Below are 18,912 nucleotides of genomic sequence, written 5' to 3'. Positions count from 1 at the left end.
CTGTAAAGTGAGATGAGCGCCACAACCCCAGAGACGTCTGCAACTGGACTTAACTGTCAGGGGGTCCTTTACCTTTATTTCTGCCATGTGAAAAAAAATATTGGATGACTGATTGGTTCATTTTCAAATTCACAGTACAAAAGGGAATGATTGAATAGATCAATCAATCTATTCAAGGTTGCTGCCTCCAGCAAAGAACAAGTTTTTTGGAGAGAGGCATTGTATAGAAGTGTTTATACACTAATACTAGAAGCCTTCACACTAAGATGGGATAGCTGGAGCATCTGGTCTTAGAGGAGCACAGAGTGAATACAACAGAAACCTGGTGAAAAGAAGTGAACAATCCATGCAAACAGCTGATCATAATTAACTGCCTTAAGAGGTCCAGTTTGGTGCAGTCATTTTGTATGACATGTTGGGGTGGTACTTTTGGCAGGCCAGCAGCTCACAGCTGCAGTGTACCATGAATGCAATCCTCCCTTGGGAAATTGTAGTTCATGATACAGCAGCACAGTTTCTTTTTCAAGGAGGAATGTACAGAAAATGAAATGGCTGCCCCTTTGGGCACTAGGGACTTCTGGTACAGAAATTCAGAAAAGAAAAGCAAGTTTACCACCTGCTGGACACTAGGAATGGAAAGATCAGACTATTTCACTCCATTTCTGGTCCATCTCCTTTTTTTTTACACATCTCATTGCATTCCAGATCCATTTCTATTTTGAGGTTTTTAAAAAAAACTAAAAATAAAACTGCACTTAGATTGCAACTTACATTATTACCAAACTCGTGGGTGGGGAACACAGGGATTCTTGGATGTTGTTGGACTCCAACTCCCATTAACCTCAAGCCAGTGTGGATAATGGTAACAGTTTATGGGAGTTGCTAGATGTTCCGTGTCAGATGTTCCGTGTCTGACTCCAAGTTTGCAGTTGCCGAGTCTAAACTCCGCCCCTTACTCTTCTTCCAACACGGGAAAAAAACCCTTCCACTTCCGCTCTTTCCCCCTCCTCTCACTGACCTTCTCGCGCCTTCAAGTTTTTGGGCTAGCTATTCCTGGCCTCTCCCCTTCTGTCTCTGAGCTAAGAACATCTGACACGGAACATCCAGCAACATCTGAAGGGCGGTCATAAGGTCCCCGTCTCTGACTTACGTACTACCTGATGCTTCAAGCTACTAGGAAGCTGCTCACAGTACGGATAGAATTTTCTGAAAATGTTGACCTTGTCCTTTACAGTTCTTGCATATTGTACACATCATTATTACATGAATATTATATGCATGTACCTTGGGAGAAAAGCAATGACAAACCTAGACAGCATCTTAAAAATCAGAGACATCACCTTGCCAACAAAGGTCCATATAGTGAAAGCTATGGTTTTCCCAGTAGTGATATGTGGAAGGGAGAGCTGGACCATAAAGAAGGCTGATCACCGAAGAATTGGTGTTTTTGAATTATGGTGCTGGAGGAGACTCTTGAGAGTCCCATGGACTGCAAGAAGATCAAACTTATCCATTCTTAAGGAAATCAGCCCTGAGTGCTCAATGGAAGGACAAATCCTGAAGCTGAGACTCCAATACTTTGGCCACCTCAGGAGAAGAGAAGACTCCCTGGAAAAAACCTTGATGTTGGGAAAGATGGAGGGCACAAGGAGAAGGGGACGTCAGAGGACGAGATGGTTGGATAGTGTTCTCAAAGCTACCAGCATGAGTTTGACCAAACTGCGGGAGGCAGTGGAAGACAGGAGTGCCTGGCATGCTCTGGTCCATGGGGTCACAAAGAGTCGGACATGACTAAACGACAACATATGCATGTACACTCCAGGTTTCCTAAAGTAACCAGCAACATAAACAGATATGTGCAGCAATGCATATAATTGTAGAAACACCTATGTATTAGTTATGCCTCCTTGTGTTGGAGAAATATAGTACCAGATATGGCTTGATTCTTTTACATATATTATGTGTATGATTATGGGGGATTGCATATAATTCTGCATATAATTAGTTGCCTATTTATTTATTTATTTATTTATTTATTTATTTATATTAAATGTTATCGGAAGGTTACCAGATATTTTTCAATGAATCCGGGGACACTTTTCAACTTCAATGGATTTTGTATGGGGACTGATTTGTAAATCCGGGGGCTGTACCCGGGAAATGGGGACGTCTGGTAACCTTATGTTATTGCCTTCAAATAATGGGTGGTGGTGGTGGGTGCATTTCAGCTTATTAGTTGTAATTGAGTTCTGATTTGGGCAACACTTCTTTTAGGCAGCAGTGTAGTGCCAAATTTAGAAGTGCTATCTTCTTGATAGTCCCAGCAATGTGCCCTCACAGCCACACCCCTTCTAAGTGAAATATACTCAGAGAACATAAGTTTATACAATCTTCCAGGATGGTACAAAATCTTATAGTTATACAATAATAATAATTAAGTGTGCAATGTGATGATCAATGCATATAACCATGTGTTGCCTTTCAGCTGCTATTTTCTGTGCACGTGCATGGGCAAATGATCTGGAGTACTCTACTATCTTCTTTCTGAGTGACTTAAGTTTTGTTTTCTTCAAAGAGCCATTGTACATAACATATGTTGGACACCCTTCTGTTGAAATGGAAGCATCTTGTGTTTTCAGTTTTCCCAAACAGCGGCTGGGAATCAAAGCAGGCAGAGAGAGATAAGGACACTGGGATGTGAGGTGGAATGTGAGAGGCAGGAGGGGCAGCCGAGTGGCATAGCTTCAGAGAACAGAGAGCAGATACCAATCTTAGCTCAGAGACAGAAGGGGAGAGGCCAGGAATAGCTAGCCCAAAAACTTGAAGGCGCGAGAAGGTCAGTGAGAGGAGGGGGAAAGAGCGGAAGTGGAAGGGTTTTTTCCCATGTTGGAAGAAGAGTAAGGGGCGGAGTTTAGACTCGGCAACTGCAAACTTGGAGTCTGACACGGAGTGAAGAAGCTCCGGAGTGATTTATGTGTTTGAGCAATAAACCTGAGATAATTACTGCCAGTGTCTCGCTTCTGTGGGAGAGCCAAGCCATTACAATGCTTAGCTTTGGAGCATACAAAACAACTCATCCTCCGTTCCTTCCCAAGGGCCTTCTCCAGAGTAACCCTAGGAGCCAATCCTCGGTGACTGACTCACTTCCTTTCACTCTGATTGGCTCCAACCAGCACAAAGAGTGAGAAGACTTATTTCTCTGTGGCTAGAAAGCTTTCCTCTCATGCTGAAGACAAGGACCTTGCTAGATCCCTGCTGCTGAAATAGAAATGAGTCTTTCATGGGGACAAACAGAAGAAGACGCCTTCACCCCGGTATGGCTCCCCTTTATCACATACACAGCCCAACAGGACAATGACAATAATCCACCAACAGCATACAAATCAATATGGCTAACCTGATCCAAAACACCCACCCACCTCACTCACTCACACACGAAAACAAAGATCACCACAGCCAATCACAAGCAAACAATCACACCCTAGGCCAACCCCAACCTCTCACCACCAAAGGAACACAAGTGAACAACACAAGCAACGCTGACACCAAACTCTACATACATTAAACATAATAGAAACACCACCACCCGACCCCACCCCCATCCATCTTCCCTCTCTCCACCCCCCTTTCTTTTTTCTTTTTTTTCTTCTCCCCCTAATGCCTCAACAAATGAAATGGATTTGTAAAAATGTTACATGGGAAAAAAAACGAGGCATTACATTTACTTCTGTAAAACAAGAAAATCCTTAATAAAATATTAAAAAAGAAAAAGAAAGAAATGAGTCTTTGACCCCCTGCAACCCCAGACCACCACAGCCCTGCTTTTTGGTGTCCAGTCATGACTGAGAACTGCATGAATGAAGCAAGACCCCCTTAAACAGGCACCAGCATACACAACCCTGATTGGATGAACTATTGAATGTAAAACAGCTGGATATCTTTGTGTACCTGTTTCATCCCTTCTTAGGCATGGAGGCAAAATTATCCCACCTAGCATGCTGCAGCTGCCAATTGTGAGGAAAAAATACAAGTAGCTGGATGGAATTTATTTTGATTAATAATGGCCTCGATCTTATTCACAAAGCACTGGAAACCACAGAGGCTTCCATCTTTAGAAGAATAGCGAAGATGTGAGGTCAAGCTGTGCTAGACATCCTTAGCATAAAAGCCCGAGTTTACAAAGACGAAAGAAGTCATCAAGCACTTTTATCATTGATTGGCTTTTATTTCTTTTTGGAAGACTTAAAACACAATGAAAGAATTCCCAGTTAGTTTTTTAATTAAAATGTATGTGGACTTCCTTTTTCTTCCCGTACAATACTAAGTTTTTGAACCAGGACTGATATTCCAAAAAATAAGAGCATGAGAGATGCAGAATGCTGAGGGCTCCTCTGCTGCAGTTTACTTGATAATGTGTCCTAAAGGCACAGAAAAAGAGGGGAGGGGTTGCACATCAGCATTCTTTATGAGCAGGATGTGGCCAATGTACACACAGGAACATTACAAACAAGAAAAGAATATTGATGACGCAGTAAAAACTGGGCTGTGAACTTTTCAGTGCTGCAGCACAAAACTAGAGGTAGAACAATAAATTGGGACATGCTCCCCACGTGCAGGCATGCTGCCTCTGATACTGTAGTTGTCATGACTAGTAGCCATTGACAGTCCTCTTATCTTCTGTGGGCCAGCCCTGATGTAAAACCATAAATCAGGGCAGGTCCAGGCTTGTCCTAGCAGAACAAAACACATTGGGGGTGATTTGTGAGTGCCTGGTGATGTGAAAGGTGAATTTAGCAGAATAATAACCTCAAATTATTACTATCTCCCCAAAGCTTGAACCTACTGACTGGATAGTATGCCAAAACTCACTGAGGGAAATTTATATTTTGCACTCAGAACTAAAACTCTGCAAAGGTAATAGGAAAGAATGCAGGTGCAAGAGATTTAATAGCAAAGAAATGAGTATCCATATTTATTTTATACTTAGCAAAATAATTGTCACAAGCCTCACAGTGGTATCAGGCTTGGGTTGGCAGGATCTGACACTGAGGAGGGAGGAAACACAGGGGGAAAGGAAACCTGGGCTGGAGGAACACCCTGACTTCAGCTGACTTTTCCTCATTCACATGGAGGAGCCTTTGCCTGTGTATTTTGGACATGAGGCTGGGCAATAAACACCCTCATCTTGCATGAGCAGCACCTATTCCAAAACAAACTACCCTATATGGAAATGCCCTTAATATTCATCGTGTATCGTATTTCGGCAACCCTTTTCATAACAGAATGACCCAAAGGAACCTCTATGTGTTGGTGTACCTTCCTTAAGCATATGAGGATTTTGAAGTGAAAAGATTGCAGATTTACTTTATCATGAAAGATCTTGCATATATCTCTTAAAACTATATTTACTTACTACAAAAACAATGATTTGTGTCTCTTACTTTCATCCCTTAATAAAGGGCCTTTAAAAACAGTTTTTTGTTTTCTGCTTTGACTTGATTACATCTGTCAGAGTTGCTTCCAGATCCTAGCTCACAGAGGATCACGCTAGCCAGCGATCATTAAATAAAAGTCTTTATTGAGTTACAGTTTCCATTCTCAAGCTGCTGCGTGCAACCCTACGTCTAATGGTTAGATCGGCGAAGCTCCATCTGAGTCTCCGCCCCTTGTACACCAACTTAATATCCTAGCCTTGCTCCACCTTTTCCGCCTCACTGTTCTTCTCTGGGTCCCTCTGCCCCCCGGGGTCTCTTCCTTCCGGGATTCCTCTGACGCTGACGCTGACCCCCCTGACTCTTCTCCCTCCTTTCGGCGGGCTTTAGGACCTGGCTCCCTTTCCGGGCTGCCTACTGCGCCACCTTCCTGTGCATTTGAACTTGTCGCGCGCGCCCAACCTTCCACCTTCCGTCTGACCGTTTCTTCGCTCCCCGATGGAGGTGTGGCCACTCCTGACTCGTGCCCTCCCCCCTGTTGTGAGCTGCCAGCGCTTGATCCCTGGCGCCCTTCCTCTTCCCTGCTCTCTGGCGGTGACGCTGGTCCTGATTTCCAACTGCTCCCCTCTGAGTCCCCTCTGGCTCTATCTTCCTGGGGTGTCCCCCTAGGCTCCCCCCTTGCCCTGGCCACTGGTGCTCCTTTCTGTGAATCTTCTGATTCACTGGAAAGACTCGGAGATCTCGGGTCGTCGTCATCACTCATCTTTTCTTCTGCTTCCTCCCCCTCGCTCTCTGTTTCCTCCCTTGCCCTTGCCTCTGCTCCTGAACCCCTGACATCCATCCCCCCCTCGAAGCCCCCTCTTCCCCCCTCCCCTCCTTCCGGTGCGGGATCTGGGTGCTGCTGTGTCAGGGGGACGAATGTCGGATACAGTTCGCTTCCCGTGGCGGGCCGCCATCCGAAGTCTTCCGGTTCTTCCTCCCTGCTCTCGTTGACGACGGTCACCTCCGCTTCCATCTCTGTGCCGCCGTGCTCGAAACCCGGGTCGTCCCCGAAAACGTCCATGTCCATCTCTCCCTCGTTGCCTTCTGGAGACGTTGCTCGTCCTGGACCCTCCAGCCACCTTCTGCGGAACTGCTCCTCTGGTCGATCATCCCACCAATACGAGGGTTCTGAAGCAGATCCCGAGGGTGACCCCTCCGGGGAACGGGCGTCTCGTGTCGGTTCCTCGTCCGAGTCGAACCCCCGGAACGTGCTGGCTGAAAGCGTGGGCGTGAAAAGCCAGTCGTCGAAAAAGTCTGCTGGCATTGGCCTGTGTGGGAAGAGGGCATGAAACTCTTCTTTGAGCAGAGGTTCGTCTAAAGCGTAGCCCGGCACCCAGCTGTTGGCACTGGCCGGGGTGCCCTCCTTGGCGAGAAGGTATTCTACCCCCTCTTCCCCCCATCTGGAGTCCAAAATCTCCGTGACTTCGTTGATGTGCTCCTCCTGTGCCACTCCCCCTTGCCCGGTTCTCTCTCGGAGCGGACCCGGTGCCGTTCCTGGTTCCTGAAACCTGTGAGGTGCCTTGTAGGGAGTGAGCACCGATCTGTGGAACACCGGATGCATTCTGGAACCCTCCGGAAGAGCCAGCCTGAAAGCCACCGGGTTGACCTGTTCTTCGACTTGGTAGGGCCCCAGTTGTTTATGCCCTAGTTTCTTCTTCGCCAACGACCTGGCCGGCACTGCGTGGGCTGCTAACCAGACCCAGTCTCCCACATGGATCTCTTCGCCAACCCTTCTGTGTTTGTCCGCTTGTACCTTGTATGCGTGTTTAGCCAGCTCCAGGTGCCGCCGCAGCTGATCGTGGACCTCCTGCAACTCCGACGCGAACGCATCTGCTGTCTGCGGCTCCCCCTCCCCCATTCTTTCCAGTCCCGGGAAGGTTCTGGGGTGCCTCCCGTTGTTGGCGAAGAACGGCGTGACCCCCGTGGACACGTGCTTCGTGTTGTTGTAGGCGAACTCGGCGAGAGGCAGGTAATCCACCCACGTCGCAGGCTGTTGATTCGCATAACATCTCAGGTACTGCTGCATGATGGCATTGACCCGCTCCGCTTGCCCGTTGGTCTGCGGGTGTCTAGCCGATGCCAGGTTGATCTTGACGTTCAGGAAGCCCATCAGCCTCTGCCAGAAGTTCGAGATGAACTGTCGCCCTCGGTCGGACAGAATAGACCGCGGCAGACCGTGAACCTTGAACACGTGGTCTATGAACAGTTTGGCGGTTTGTTCCGCCGTGGCCACCTTCGCACACGGAATGAAATGTGCCATCTTGGAGAACAAGTCCACCACCACCAGCACAGCCGTCTTGCCCCTCGAGCTGGGCAGATCCGTGACAAAGTCCAGGGCCACTCTCTCCCATGGTTCGAACGGAGTTTGCAGCGGTTCCAGCAGTCCGGCCGGCGGTCTGTGCACTGGTTTGGCCCTCTGGCAGGTGTCACACCTCGCCACGTAGTCCGCGACTTCCCCTCTCATTCCGGGCCACCAGAAGTCTCTGGCTACTAATTCCACCGTCTTCTCCTTGCCAAAGTGCCCGGCAGTGGGCGCGTCGTGCAGCTGCTGCAGTACCTTGGCGCGAAGTTCGTCTCCCGGCACGTAGATGGCCCCTTTACGGATGAGCAAACCATCTCGCAGCTGGAACTCGTCGGTCGCTGCCGTGCCCCTGTGCACCTCTGCCATCTTTGCTTGCGCGAAGGAGTCATCCTGCAACGCTCGTCGCACCGCATCCAGGTCAACTGTTGCCGCCGCGCACGCCCACACTGTCGGTGCGAAGATGTGCATGGCGGCCGCTGGCGTTGCCTCCTCCAGATACTGTGGCTTACGGGAGAGAGCATCCGCCATGATGTTGGTGTCCCCCGGGACATATTCTATTCGGAAGTCGAAATTCGCAAAGAACTCAGCCCAACGTATCTGCCTCTGGTTCAGGAACTGTGCCGTGCGCCAGTGCTCTAGATTCTTGTGGTCCGTGCAGACCTGCACCGTGTGCTTGGCGCCGATCAGGAAGTGCCTCCACGCTTTGAACGCTGCATGAATGGCCAGCAACTCCCTGTCCCAGATGGTGTAGTTCTGTTCGGACTTGCTGAGCTTCCTTGAGTAAAACGCTCCCGGCCTCCAAACCCCCTGCGGGTCTTTCTGCAGCAGGACTGCTCCCACAGCTCTGTCCGAAGCGTCTGTCTCCACCCTCATCGGCCTGCTGGGGTTGACATGAAGCAGCTGCTCTTCCGACGCGAAGAGACGCTTGAGTGCCTGAAAGGACTGCTCCGCCTGCTCTGTCCAGATGAACTTCTTTTTCTTGGAGCTGAGCGTGTCCGTGATGGCCGCTGTCTGCATCGCAAAGCCTTTGATAAACTTGCGATAGAAGTTCGCGAAGCCGACAAACCGTTGGACCTCCTTCCGGTTGCGTGGGCTTTTCCAATCCAACACTGCTCGGACCTTGGCGCTGTCCATGGCGAGCCCTTTATCAGACAACTTGTAGCCCAGGAAATCCACCTCCGTCACGTCGAATTGGCACTTCTCCAGCTTGGCGTAAAGCCTATGTTGCTGTAGCCTGCTCAGCACTTCCTTGACGTGTCTGTCATGCTCCTGCTGCGATTCCGAAAAGATCAGGATGTCATCCAAGAAACAGACGCACGTCTTGTAGAGGAGCCCCGCCAACACGTGATGCATGAAAGCTTGAAAAACGTGGGAGCCATTTTGCAATCCAAAAGGCATAACTCTATATTCGTAGGTGCCCAGGGGCGTGAACATGGCTGTCTTCCACTCATCTCCTTCCCGCATGCGAATGAGGTTGTATGCCCCTCGCAGGTCCAACTTGGTGAACACTCTGCCCTTCCGTACCTTTGCGAGGAGGTCGTCGATTCGGGGCATGGGGAAGTCCGATGGCTTGGTCACACTGTTCAAGATGCGAAAGTCCACTACAAGTCTTTTTTGGGGCGTGTCCCTCTTCTTAACAAAGAATACCGGACTGCCCCCCGCTGCCTTGGACTCTCGGATGAAACCGCGCTCCAAATTATGATCTATGAACTCTTTGAGTTCCTGCAGTTCGTCCTCAGACATGGAATACAGCTTCCCTTTGGGCAGCGCCGCCCCCGGCAGCAGGTCAATTTTGCAGTCATATGGTCTGTGGGGGGGTAGCCTGTCTGCCTCCTTCTCGCAGAAAACCTCCAAAAATTCTGCGTACTTGTGGGGAACCGCTTGCAGCGTGCCTAGCTGCAGCTGTGACTCCTCTTCCTCTCCTTCCTGCCTGGGCACGATGCAGTGTTCAGCGCAAAAGGAAGAGCCGAAGGTCAGCTGCCTCTGGTACCAAGCCAGCGTCGGGCTGTGCTTGTCCAGCCAACTCATGCCCAATACAATGGGCGTGTCCGATAGTTGAGTGACATTGAAGCTGATGATTTCCCTGTGATTCCCAAGTCGCATCACCATTGGTGGCGTCTGCTTCACCACTTGCCCCCCTAGCAGCTCCCTGCCATCCACCGTGACAACCTGCAGGGGCAGCGTGGCAGGCAGCAACTGTATAGCGTGCCGGTCGACAAAGTCCTGCCCTATAAAGTCCGCATTGCTTCCGGAGTCAATGGTGATTGGCACGTCCATGGTGATTCCATTGGGCAGCTGGAGCGACGCGGTGAGCCTCAGTACCGGTTTGGGCGGGAGGGGGTCCATGGGCTGTAAAATCTCTGGGGACTGCTTCACTGACACGTCTGGCTGGGCCCCAGTGCCTCTTCCAACCAGACTCCGTCGTTTCCCTGCTGTGGTTGTCCTTGCTGCGTTGCTGCAGTTACCATTGCTGAGGCTGCAGTGTGCTTGTGGAGCCTCTGGGGACACTCTTTCGCCATATGCTGTGGATCATCGCAGATGTAACACTTCCTGTTCCCTCTAGGAGGCTTCGCTTTCACTGCTGCCGGTGCTAGGGCTCTGGCTGCTGACTGAGCCCTTGCACCTCCAACCTCCATAGGTTCCGCTCCTCCTCCTGGCGGAGGCGTGGATTGCGCACGCGCTGCTTCTCTGGGAAGGAAGGAGGAGCCCCTGGCTGGTTCGCGCCCTCCACGCCCTTCGCCACTGCTCCACGGACGTCCTTCCAGCCGCACCCCCACCGCCAGCGCCCTCTGAACGATCTCCTGCGTGGTCCGGGGTCTCTCCCCCCTCGCAATTTCATCTTTAACCGAGCCGTGCAATCCCTCCCAAAACAGGTCTCTTACAGGAGCCGAATCTCTGTCCCATTCCAGAGCACTGACCAAAGCGAAAAAGCGGGCATGGTACTGCCTTACGCTGGCCCTCCCTTGCTTCAGTCCATGTATCTGCTGCCGAGCAAGATCCACGTCAATGCTTGACAAAAAGCACCCATCCATCGCTTTAATAAAGGCATCCGCGTTTTGGAGCGCCGGATCCTTATCTCTCCACAAATTGCGCAGCCATGCTTTAGCATCTCCATGCAAATGGGACATGATGAATCCCACCTTCTCTTGCTCATCTCTAAAGTCTTTGTTCAGCAGTTGCAGTGCACACATTACATCTGCTCTAAAGTTGGGGTACTGTTGCAAATTCCCATCGAAGTGAGAGACCAAACCGCCTGTTCGTCTCCCCAACCCAATCCCCTCCGGTTTGGGTGTCAGTTGCCCTTGCTTCGTAAGCACTTCCAACCTGACCTGGAGATCCCTGTAGGCGGCAGCTGCGTCCTCCTCTCTCTTCCTGGATGCAAGAGCCTCGGCATTCAGGCGCGACACTGCTTCTCTGAGTTCCACTATCTGCTGTTCGGCCGTCATGTTGTCTGCCGTTCGTGAGCTCGCTAGTAGGCACCCGCTTTCTCTCCTCTCCGCGAGGCTGTAGATGCCCACAATTCATGAGATGGAGCTTACTGTCAGAGTTGCTTCCAGATCCTAGCTCACAGAGGATCACGCTAGCCAGCGATCATTAAATAAAAGTCTTTATTGAGTTACAGTTTCCATTCTCAAGCTGCTGCGTGCAACCCTACGTCTAATGGTTAGATCGGCGAAGCTCCATCTGAGTCTCCGCCCCTTGTACACCAACTTAATATCCTAGCCTTGCTCCACCTTTTCCGCCTCACTGTTCTTCTCTGGGTCCCTCTGCCCCCCGGGGTCTCTTCCTTCCGGGATTCCTCTGACGCTGACGCTGACCCCCCTGACTCTTCTCCCTCCTTTCGGCGGGCTTTAGGACCTGGCTCCCTTTCCGGGCTGCCTACTGCGCCACCTTCCTGTGCATTTGAACTTGTCGCGCGCGCCCAACCTTCCACCTTCCGTCTGACCGTTTCTTCGCTCCCCGATGGAGGTGTGGCCACTCCTGACTCGTGCCCTCCCCCCTGTTGTGAGCTGCCAGCGCTTGATCCCTGGCGCCCTTCCTCTTCCCTGCTCTCTGGCGGTGACGCTGGTCCTGATTTCCAACTGCTCCCCTCTGAGTCCCCTCTGGCTCTATCTTCCTGGGGTGTCCCCCTAGGCTCCCCCCTTGCCCTGGCCACTGGTGCTCCTTTCTGTGAATCTTCTGATTCACTGGAAAGACTCGGAGATCTCGGGTCGTCGTCATCACTCATCTTTTCTTCTGCTTCCTCCCCCTCGCTCTCTGTTTCCTCCCTTGCCCTTGCCTCTGCTCCTGAACCCCTGACAACATCATTTTCCCCAGCTGCTCATTCTGATAAAGCAGGAAAGCTGATGTCACTCACCAATACTCCAGCCCTTTCTCGGTGATAACCTTCTTAAGGCACCTTACATCATCTGCAATATCATCATCGAGGAGATCTGTAGAGGAGAATGATGAAGACAAGTTAACCAAGACCAAACCTGAGCCCAGATATAGATCCCAACTGAGGCCTTAAAGGCACAAGAAATGTATCTCTGGTGATAGGGGGTCATAGACATTCAGTGATTCAGAGAAAGCTCTTGGTAGGCTTATCTCCTCCCAGTTTGTTTCCTCCTGGTTGACATGATAAGGCATGATGCTTCATAATAACAATGAACATAACCTCCAACATGTTGAGCAACCAAACCAGGATGTGTTTCTTCCTGGCCGTGCTCCCACGTGAGTTACATCACCTGCACGAGATCACAGAACCCAAAAGACTCATTTTTTCCAGTGCTGTACTCTCCTGGCATGCAAAAACATGTGTGTCATGGTGCTGCAAGAGATTGTGGCCCCGAAAAAGTGCTTTTTTCAGGATGATATTGCAGCACTCAAAATGGCCGCCATGCTCGTGCGAAAAAACGGGATGTCCTGGGACACTTGCAAGGTATGAACAAATATCATAAGAATGACAAACAGATTAATATGCAGTAAGAAACCACCCTGCATGTCAACAAGCATAGGGGCCCTCTAGGGTGGTCAACAACCTTTTTCAGCCGTGGGCTGGTCCACCATCCCACAGACCATGTGGTGGGCCAGACTATATTTTTTTGGGGGGGGGGGGATGAACGAATTCCTATGCCCCACAAATACCCTAGAGATGCATTTTAAATAAAAGCACACATTCTACTCATGTAAAAACACGCTGATTGCGCGGGCTTAGGTTGCTTAACCCTATTCTAGAGGACAATTCTCTTACTTGAAGATGTTCTCTATTTGAGGGCAGTGGCGTAGGAAGGTCAGGTGGTACCCGGTGCGGAAAATTTCTTGTCACCCCCACCCCACATTGATTTATTTTATTTTAATTTTGCCTGTAAAAATGGTTTGACTTTATTTCATATTTTCTTACAAAGGAATGTTGCTCCCTTCCAAGGCCTTTTCCAACTGGCCCAGGGGGTGGGGCCCAGGCCCTCACACTCCCAGCTACAAAACTGCAGAGTTGTTCTGCTATTGCTTTCCTGTTCCAAGTGTCTAATGTGTTTTAAAATGTCCTTAAGCAGTCGGTGGCACTTTAAGTTGTTTCTTCTCCTCCCCCCCCCTTTGCTCTGTTGGGGTGGGTGGGATGGATATCTGGTTGGGGATTAATTTTCATCTGATTCCCTGGTGGCCCGCTGGAATGTGGAGTTAACTAGGGCTATCGACTGTCTCCCAAGCACCCTCTCCGATTGCATGGAGCCCGGACAGCCCTGTGGTTTCCCCCAGAGATGAGGGCAAGGAAACAATTGCTGAGACGACTAGAGCGCCGGTGGCAGAGAACTCATTCTGAACCGGACCAGACACGGGTTAGAGCTCAACGTTGAGCGTACCAAGCGGTGATAGCCACGGCGAATAAGACTTTCTTCACTGCCTCTATTGCATCTGCAGAAAATAGTAGCAGGAGACTCTTTCAGGTGGTCCACAATTTAACAGAACCACCTTTACCACCGGGGCCTTGTAAAGACCCCAAGATCTCCTGCAACGATTTTGCAAAGTTTTTTGCAGATAAAATCACTCATATTCAGAAGGAGCTAGATACCACCGTGGGAGCAGGGCTGGGGCGGGAGAGTGCTAGAGCCCTGTCTGGTCAAGTTGCATGGAATCAATTTCAATCCGTTACCCCCGAGGATGTGGACAGGCTGCTTGGACGCGTGAAACCAACCACCTGTCTCCTTGATCCTTGCCCATCCTGGCTAATAAAAGCAAGCCGGGAAGGGCTGGGCGATGGGCTCTGCAGGGTGGTGAATGCTTCCCTCTGTGAGGGAGCTTTCCCAGACCCGCTGAAAGAAGCGGTCATTAAACCGCTTCTTAAAAAAACATCTTTAGACCCAGCCAGTATGGCCAACTATCGCCCAGTCTCAAATATTCCATTCTTGGGAAGGTGATTGAGAGGGTGGATGCTGAACTCCAGGCACGCCTGGAGAATGCAGACCATTTGGATCCCTTCCAATCGGGATTCAGGCTTCACCATGGGACTGAAACTGCCTTGGTCGTGCTGGTCGATGATCTCCGGTGGGCTATGGACAAAGGTGAAAGCTGTTTTCTAGTTCTGCTTGATCTCTCAGTGGCTTTTGTTACAACTGACCATAACATCCTTCTGGACCATCTAGAGGGCACTGTTATTACAGTGGTTCCACTCTTTCCTCCAGGCAGTGTCCAGAAAATGGGGGGGGGGATGAGTGTTCAGACCCTGGGGCCCTCACTTGTGGGGTGCCTCAGGGTTCTGTCCTCTCCCCCATGCTTTTTAACATCTACATGATGCTGCTGGAAGAGACCATCAGGGGGTTTGGGCTGGGTGTCCATCAATATGCGGATGATACCCAGCTCTACCTCTCTTTCAAATCAGAACCAGTGAAGGCGGTGAAGGTCCTGTGTGAATGTCTAGAGGCGGTTGGAGGATGGATGGCGGCTAATGGATTGAGGTTGAATCCTGACAAAACAGAAGTACTGTTTTTGGGGTATAGGGGGCCGGCTGGTATGGACGACTCCCTGGTCCTGAATGGGGTAACTGTGCCTCTGAAGGACCAGGTGCGCAGCCTGGGAGTCATTTTGGACTCACGGCTGTCCATGGAGACGCAGGTCAATTCTGTGTCCAGGGCAGCTGTTTACCAGCTCCATCTGGTACACAGGCTGAGACCCTACCTGCCCACGGACTGTCTCACCAGAGTGTTGCAAGCGCTAGTTATCTCCCGCTTGGACTACTGCAATGCGCGCTACGTGAGGCTACCTACCTTTAAAGGTTACCCAGAAACTGCAATTAATCCAAAATGTGGCAGCTAGACTTCCAGTTGGTCGCCCAGTAATAGCAGACGGGAGCTCTTTTGGCTGAAAGAGCCACAGCGCAGTGAAGCAAGGAGAGACCGCAAGAGCGACGCGTTCCCCTGGGGAAAACCTCAGATCGGGCATTCTGAGGACCTGGTGATCCTGTGGGTGCCTTCTGGCGACTCCCCCACTCCCCCGGTAAGCTCGTAGGAGCCCCAAGAGCGAGTGGGGTCGGAGACGCGGCACAGCGGAAACGACTGCTTCCTTCACAGTGCGAAGCTCCGAGTCTGGGGTTTGTGAGCGGCCAATTCCTTCAAAAAAAAAGGACTTAAAATTTGGAACTGTAAGTAAAGGATAAAGTTTAAATTTGATCAAGATTAGCAGGGAAAAGGGGATTTAAAAACGGAGGCCGATCCCTTTCGTTGAACTAAAGTAGAGTCGGTAAACGAGGACCGAAGCCTCAATAGTAAAAAGACTGTTTGAAAGTTTGCAAGTCAAATCTAATGCCCCCCTTCTGCAGGGGGAAGAGGGGGGATTACTTTAAGTTTTAAAAACCCTGAGAGACTGTGATTAAAGTAAAGAAGCTAGACTCCATTGTGACATCACAATGGAAGGTGAAACATTTGATTTTCGTTTCCATTGACTCTGTTATTTTGTATCCTGCTGCTGTATGGACACATTTTAAAGTAGCTAAAAGTATCTGTTACCTCCAGGATTGTCTGTTAAATTCCAAAAGGGACTTGGAAAATTTCTTTTACAGCCTGGCTTTTAACAACAAGGAACAGTGGGGCTGCGGGCTGCCTGGGCTGGCACCTGTGGGACTGGTGGTGGGAATCTGTTTTTCTCTCTCACTCCACTAAACTGTGGGACTGAACTTGAAATTCTTGAGTGCCGACTAACCAGATTAGGGAACTGGAAGACATGGCTCTAAAAGTGCAGCCTTTGAGGAATCAGTAATGAAAATCAGAGACAATACAAATCGTAATACAGAGGGTATAGAAAAATTGAATAAAAAGTTTGAAGATTTAAGTGTTGAATTTAAGTGTTGAATTAAAAGTTGGCACAGCTTGAGACAGTTAGAGTTTCAGATTTGGAAGGAATACAATATGAAAATTCAAATTCTATTGCATTTCGTCAGATGAAGGAATGGGAATCTCATCTAAGATTGAGAGGGGTCCCTCAATTGGAAGAAGAGCCACTCAAGGAGTGTTTGACAGACCATTTTGTGGCGTGGTGGGACTTGAAAAAGGAAGAAGTTGAACTGTGGATAGAAAAAGCCTATAGGTTTGGCCCCAAAAAGGATTCAAAAATAACTTATGACTGCATAGTGGTCTTCAAGACCAAGGAACAAAGAGATATCATTTTGGGACTGCAAAAAAGTTTTAAAAATTCAGGATAAACCCATTGTCCTTTTCAAAGAGATTCCTAGACACTTCTTGAACCTGAGATCCAGTTTCACAGAATTGGCAAACATCTTGAGGAGGAAAAATATCTTCTTCAGGTGGGAATTCCCAGAGGGTCTTTCCTTCAAATTTGGAGGAAGAAAGCAAAGAATTAAGACTGTTGGAGAGAAAGACAGATTTCTGCAAAAGTACTTGGTGGAACTTGGACTGGAAAGCCTGCAGCTGCCGGGGTAGGAGCGGTGACCCCTTAATCTAACATCATGGCTTTGAGAATTTATTCTTGGAATGTTAATGGCTTAATCTCCTCAGAAAAGGAGACAGGTTTACTATGTTTTGGAAAAGCAGAATTTGGATGTAATTTGTTTACAGGAAACACACATTACAAGGCTACATAGAAAAATTTTATCAAATAAAAAACTCGATCAAGAATTTATTTCTTCAGATAAAGTGAAAAAAAGAGGAGTGGTTTTCTATATCAAAGAAAAATGGAACCCAAAAGTGATCTTTAAAGAGGAGGGGGGAAGATACATTCCAGTGGAAATTACAGCACAAGGCGAAAAATATTTGTTACTGGGAATCTATGCAGCAAATCAGAATTCTTAAAAAACTTGGAAACAAGTCTTTTGGAACACTTGGATTACAAATTAAATTTAATGGGAGATTTGAATGGAGTGGCATCTACCTTAATGGACAGAACTCAGAGGCAGAAAATATTAAATGCTGGCAGACTACCTAAAACTTTCATTGAAATAACTGACAAATTCGACCTGTCAGACATATGGAGAGTTAGAAATCCAACTGAAAAAGACTTCACATTCTATTCAGATGCAAATTTGTCATTTTCGAGAATCAATTATTTATGGATATCCAGAGACCTGGTTCCTAAAGTATCAAAAACGGAAATTTGCCCTAAAACTTGCTCAGATCATAATGCAGTTTTTATGGAATTGAAAATGTCCTTACAGGGTTCTTTCAGATGGAGAATGAATGATTATTTGTTGAGGAGTACCCAAATTGTAAATAAAGCCCAAAAAGCCCTAAAGGACTATTTTGAAATTAATATGAACCAGGGAATGGAAGCAATGGTTATTTGGGACGCCAGCAAAGCAGTAATGAGAGGATTTCTCATTCAACAAAATTCAATTAGGAGAAAGATACAGAATGAGAAAAAAGATAAAATTCTGGAACAACTAAAAGATCCTTAGAGGCAATCCAAAGAATTTGCAGACACAAAAGGAAATCAAAGCCTTACAGACTCAATACTCACAAATTATTAATCAAGAAATAGAATGGAAACTAAAGAGGATGAGACAAAGGAACTTTGAATCTGCAAATAAATTTGGGAAACTTTTACCTTGGCAATTAAAAAAGAGGCAAAAACAAAGTACTATCACAATTATTGTGACAGAAGGAAAGTCTGTGGAGAACCCTGTGGCATAAGAAGAAGATAAAATCTTGGAAAAAATAAAGGAGAGAAGAAACTGAGGGTGAAACCAAAGTCCCAGGAAATTTTAAAAGAAACAAAGCTTTACCAAGTACAATATATGAAAATGATGAATCAGGAAATAGAATGGAAGATTAAACAGATGAGACAAAAGACATTTGAATCGGCAAATAAGTGTGGGAAACTGCTGGCTTGGCAATTGAAAAAAAGACAAAAATTAAATACCATTACGAATTTGGAAGTGGAAGGAAAGAATATACAGAATCCAGCTGAAATTAGAAGGTGCTTCCAGAGGTATTTCAAACAATTATATACACAAGAAAAGCAGAATGAAATGGACATTGATAAATTTCTGGAAATAAATGGACTACAAAAAATTTCCCAAGAAAATAAATTAATGCTTGATTATAAAATAACGGATCAGGAAGTAGAAGGGGCCATACAGAATATGCAATTAGGTAAATCTCCAGGACCGGATGGACTGACTTCTAGATACTACAGAACTTTGAAAGAATGGTTAATACAACCATTAAAGGAAGTCTGTAATGAAATATTGGAAGGGGAAAGGGCACCTGAGTTGTGGAAAGAAGCATACATTACACTTATACCAAAATCAGAGTCTGAAAAGACGCAACTTAAAAACTACCATCCCATATCACTGCTTAATGTGGATTATAAAATCTTTGCAGACATTTTGGCTAAAAGATTAAAAAAGGTCCTAGCAGAAGAAATTCATAAAGACCAAGCGGGCTTTCTCCCGGGCAGGCATTTGTCTGATAATACGAGGAATATAATTAATATTCTAGAAAAGCTACAAGTGAAGATTAATACTAAAGCAGTTCTGATTTTTGTGGATGCGGAGAAAGCCTTTGATAATAATTCTTGGAGTTTTATGAAGAAGAATTTATCGGGGATGGGGGTTGGTAAAGGTTTTGGAAATGGCATAGGTGCAATTTACTCAGAACAAAAGGCTAAATTAATTGTGAATAATGTAGTGACGGAAGAATTCAAGATTGA

The 18,912-nt window shown here is 47.8% G+C and overlaps 1 protein-coding gene across 4 annotated transcripts in view; it reads right to left on the bottom strand.

Annotated features, from left to right (window-relative positions):
* Positions 1-18,912, bottom strand: part of LOC308466641 (uncharacterized protein) — a 103,692-nt gene that overhangs the window by 11,945 nt on the left and 72,835 nt on the right. For all 4 annotated transcript variants that reach the window (XM_080987561.1, XM_080987560.1, XM_080987562.1 and 1 more), the window contains 2 exons: positions 12,134-12,209; positions 2,558-2,655 (listed from right to left, as the gene is read on the bottom strand). In XM_080987561.1, coding sequence (XP_080843687.1) covers positions 2,558-2,655; positions 12,134-12,209 — 174 coding nt within the window. The remainder of the gene's footprint in view (positions 1-2,557; positions 2,656-12,133; positions 12,210-18,912) is intronic.

Source organism: Podarcis pityusensis (genome assembly GCF_964106645.2).
Source record: "Podarcis pityusensis genome assembly, chromosome: 17".
In the NCBI taxonomy this organism is placed as follows: Eukaryota; Metazoa; Chordata; class Lepidosauria; order Squamata; family Lacertidae; genus Podarcis; species Podarcis pityusensis.
This window is presented reverse-complemented; position numbering and strand designations above follow the sequence as displayed.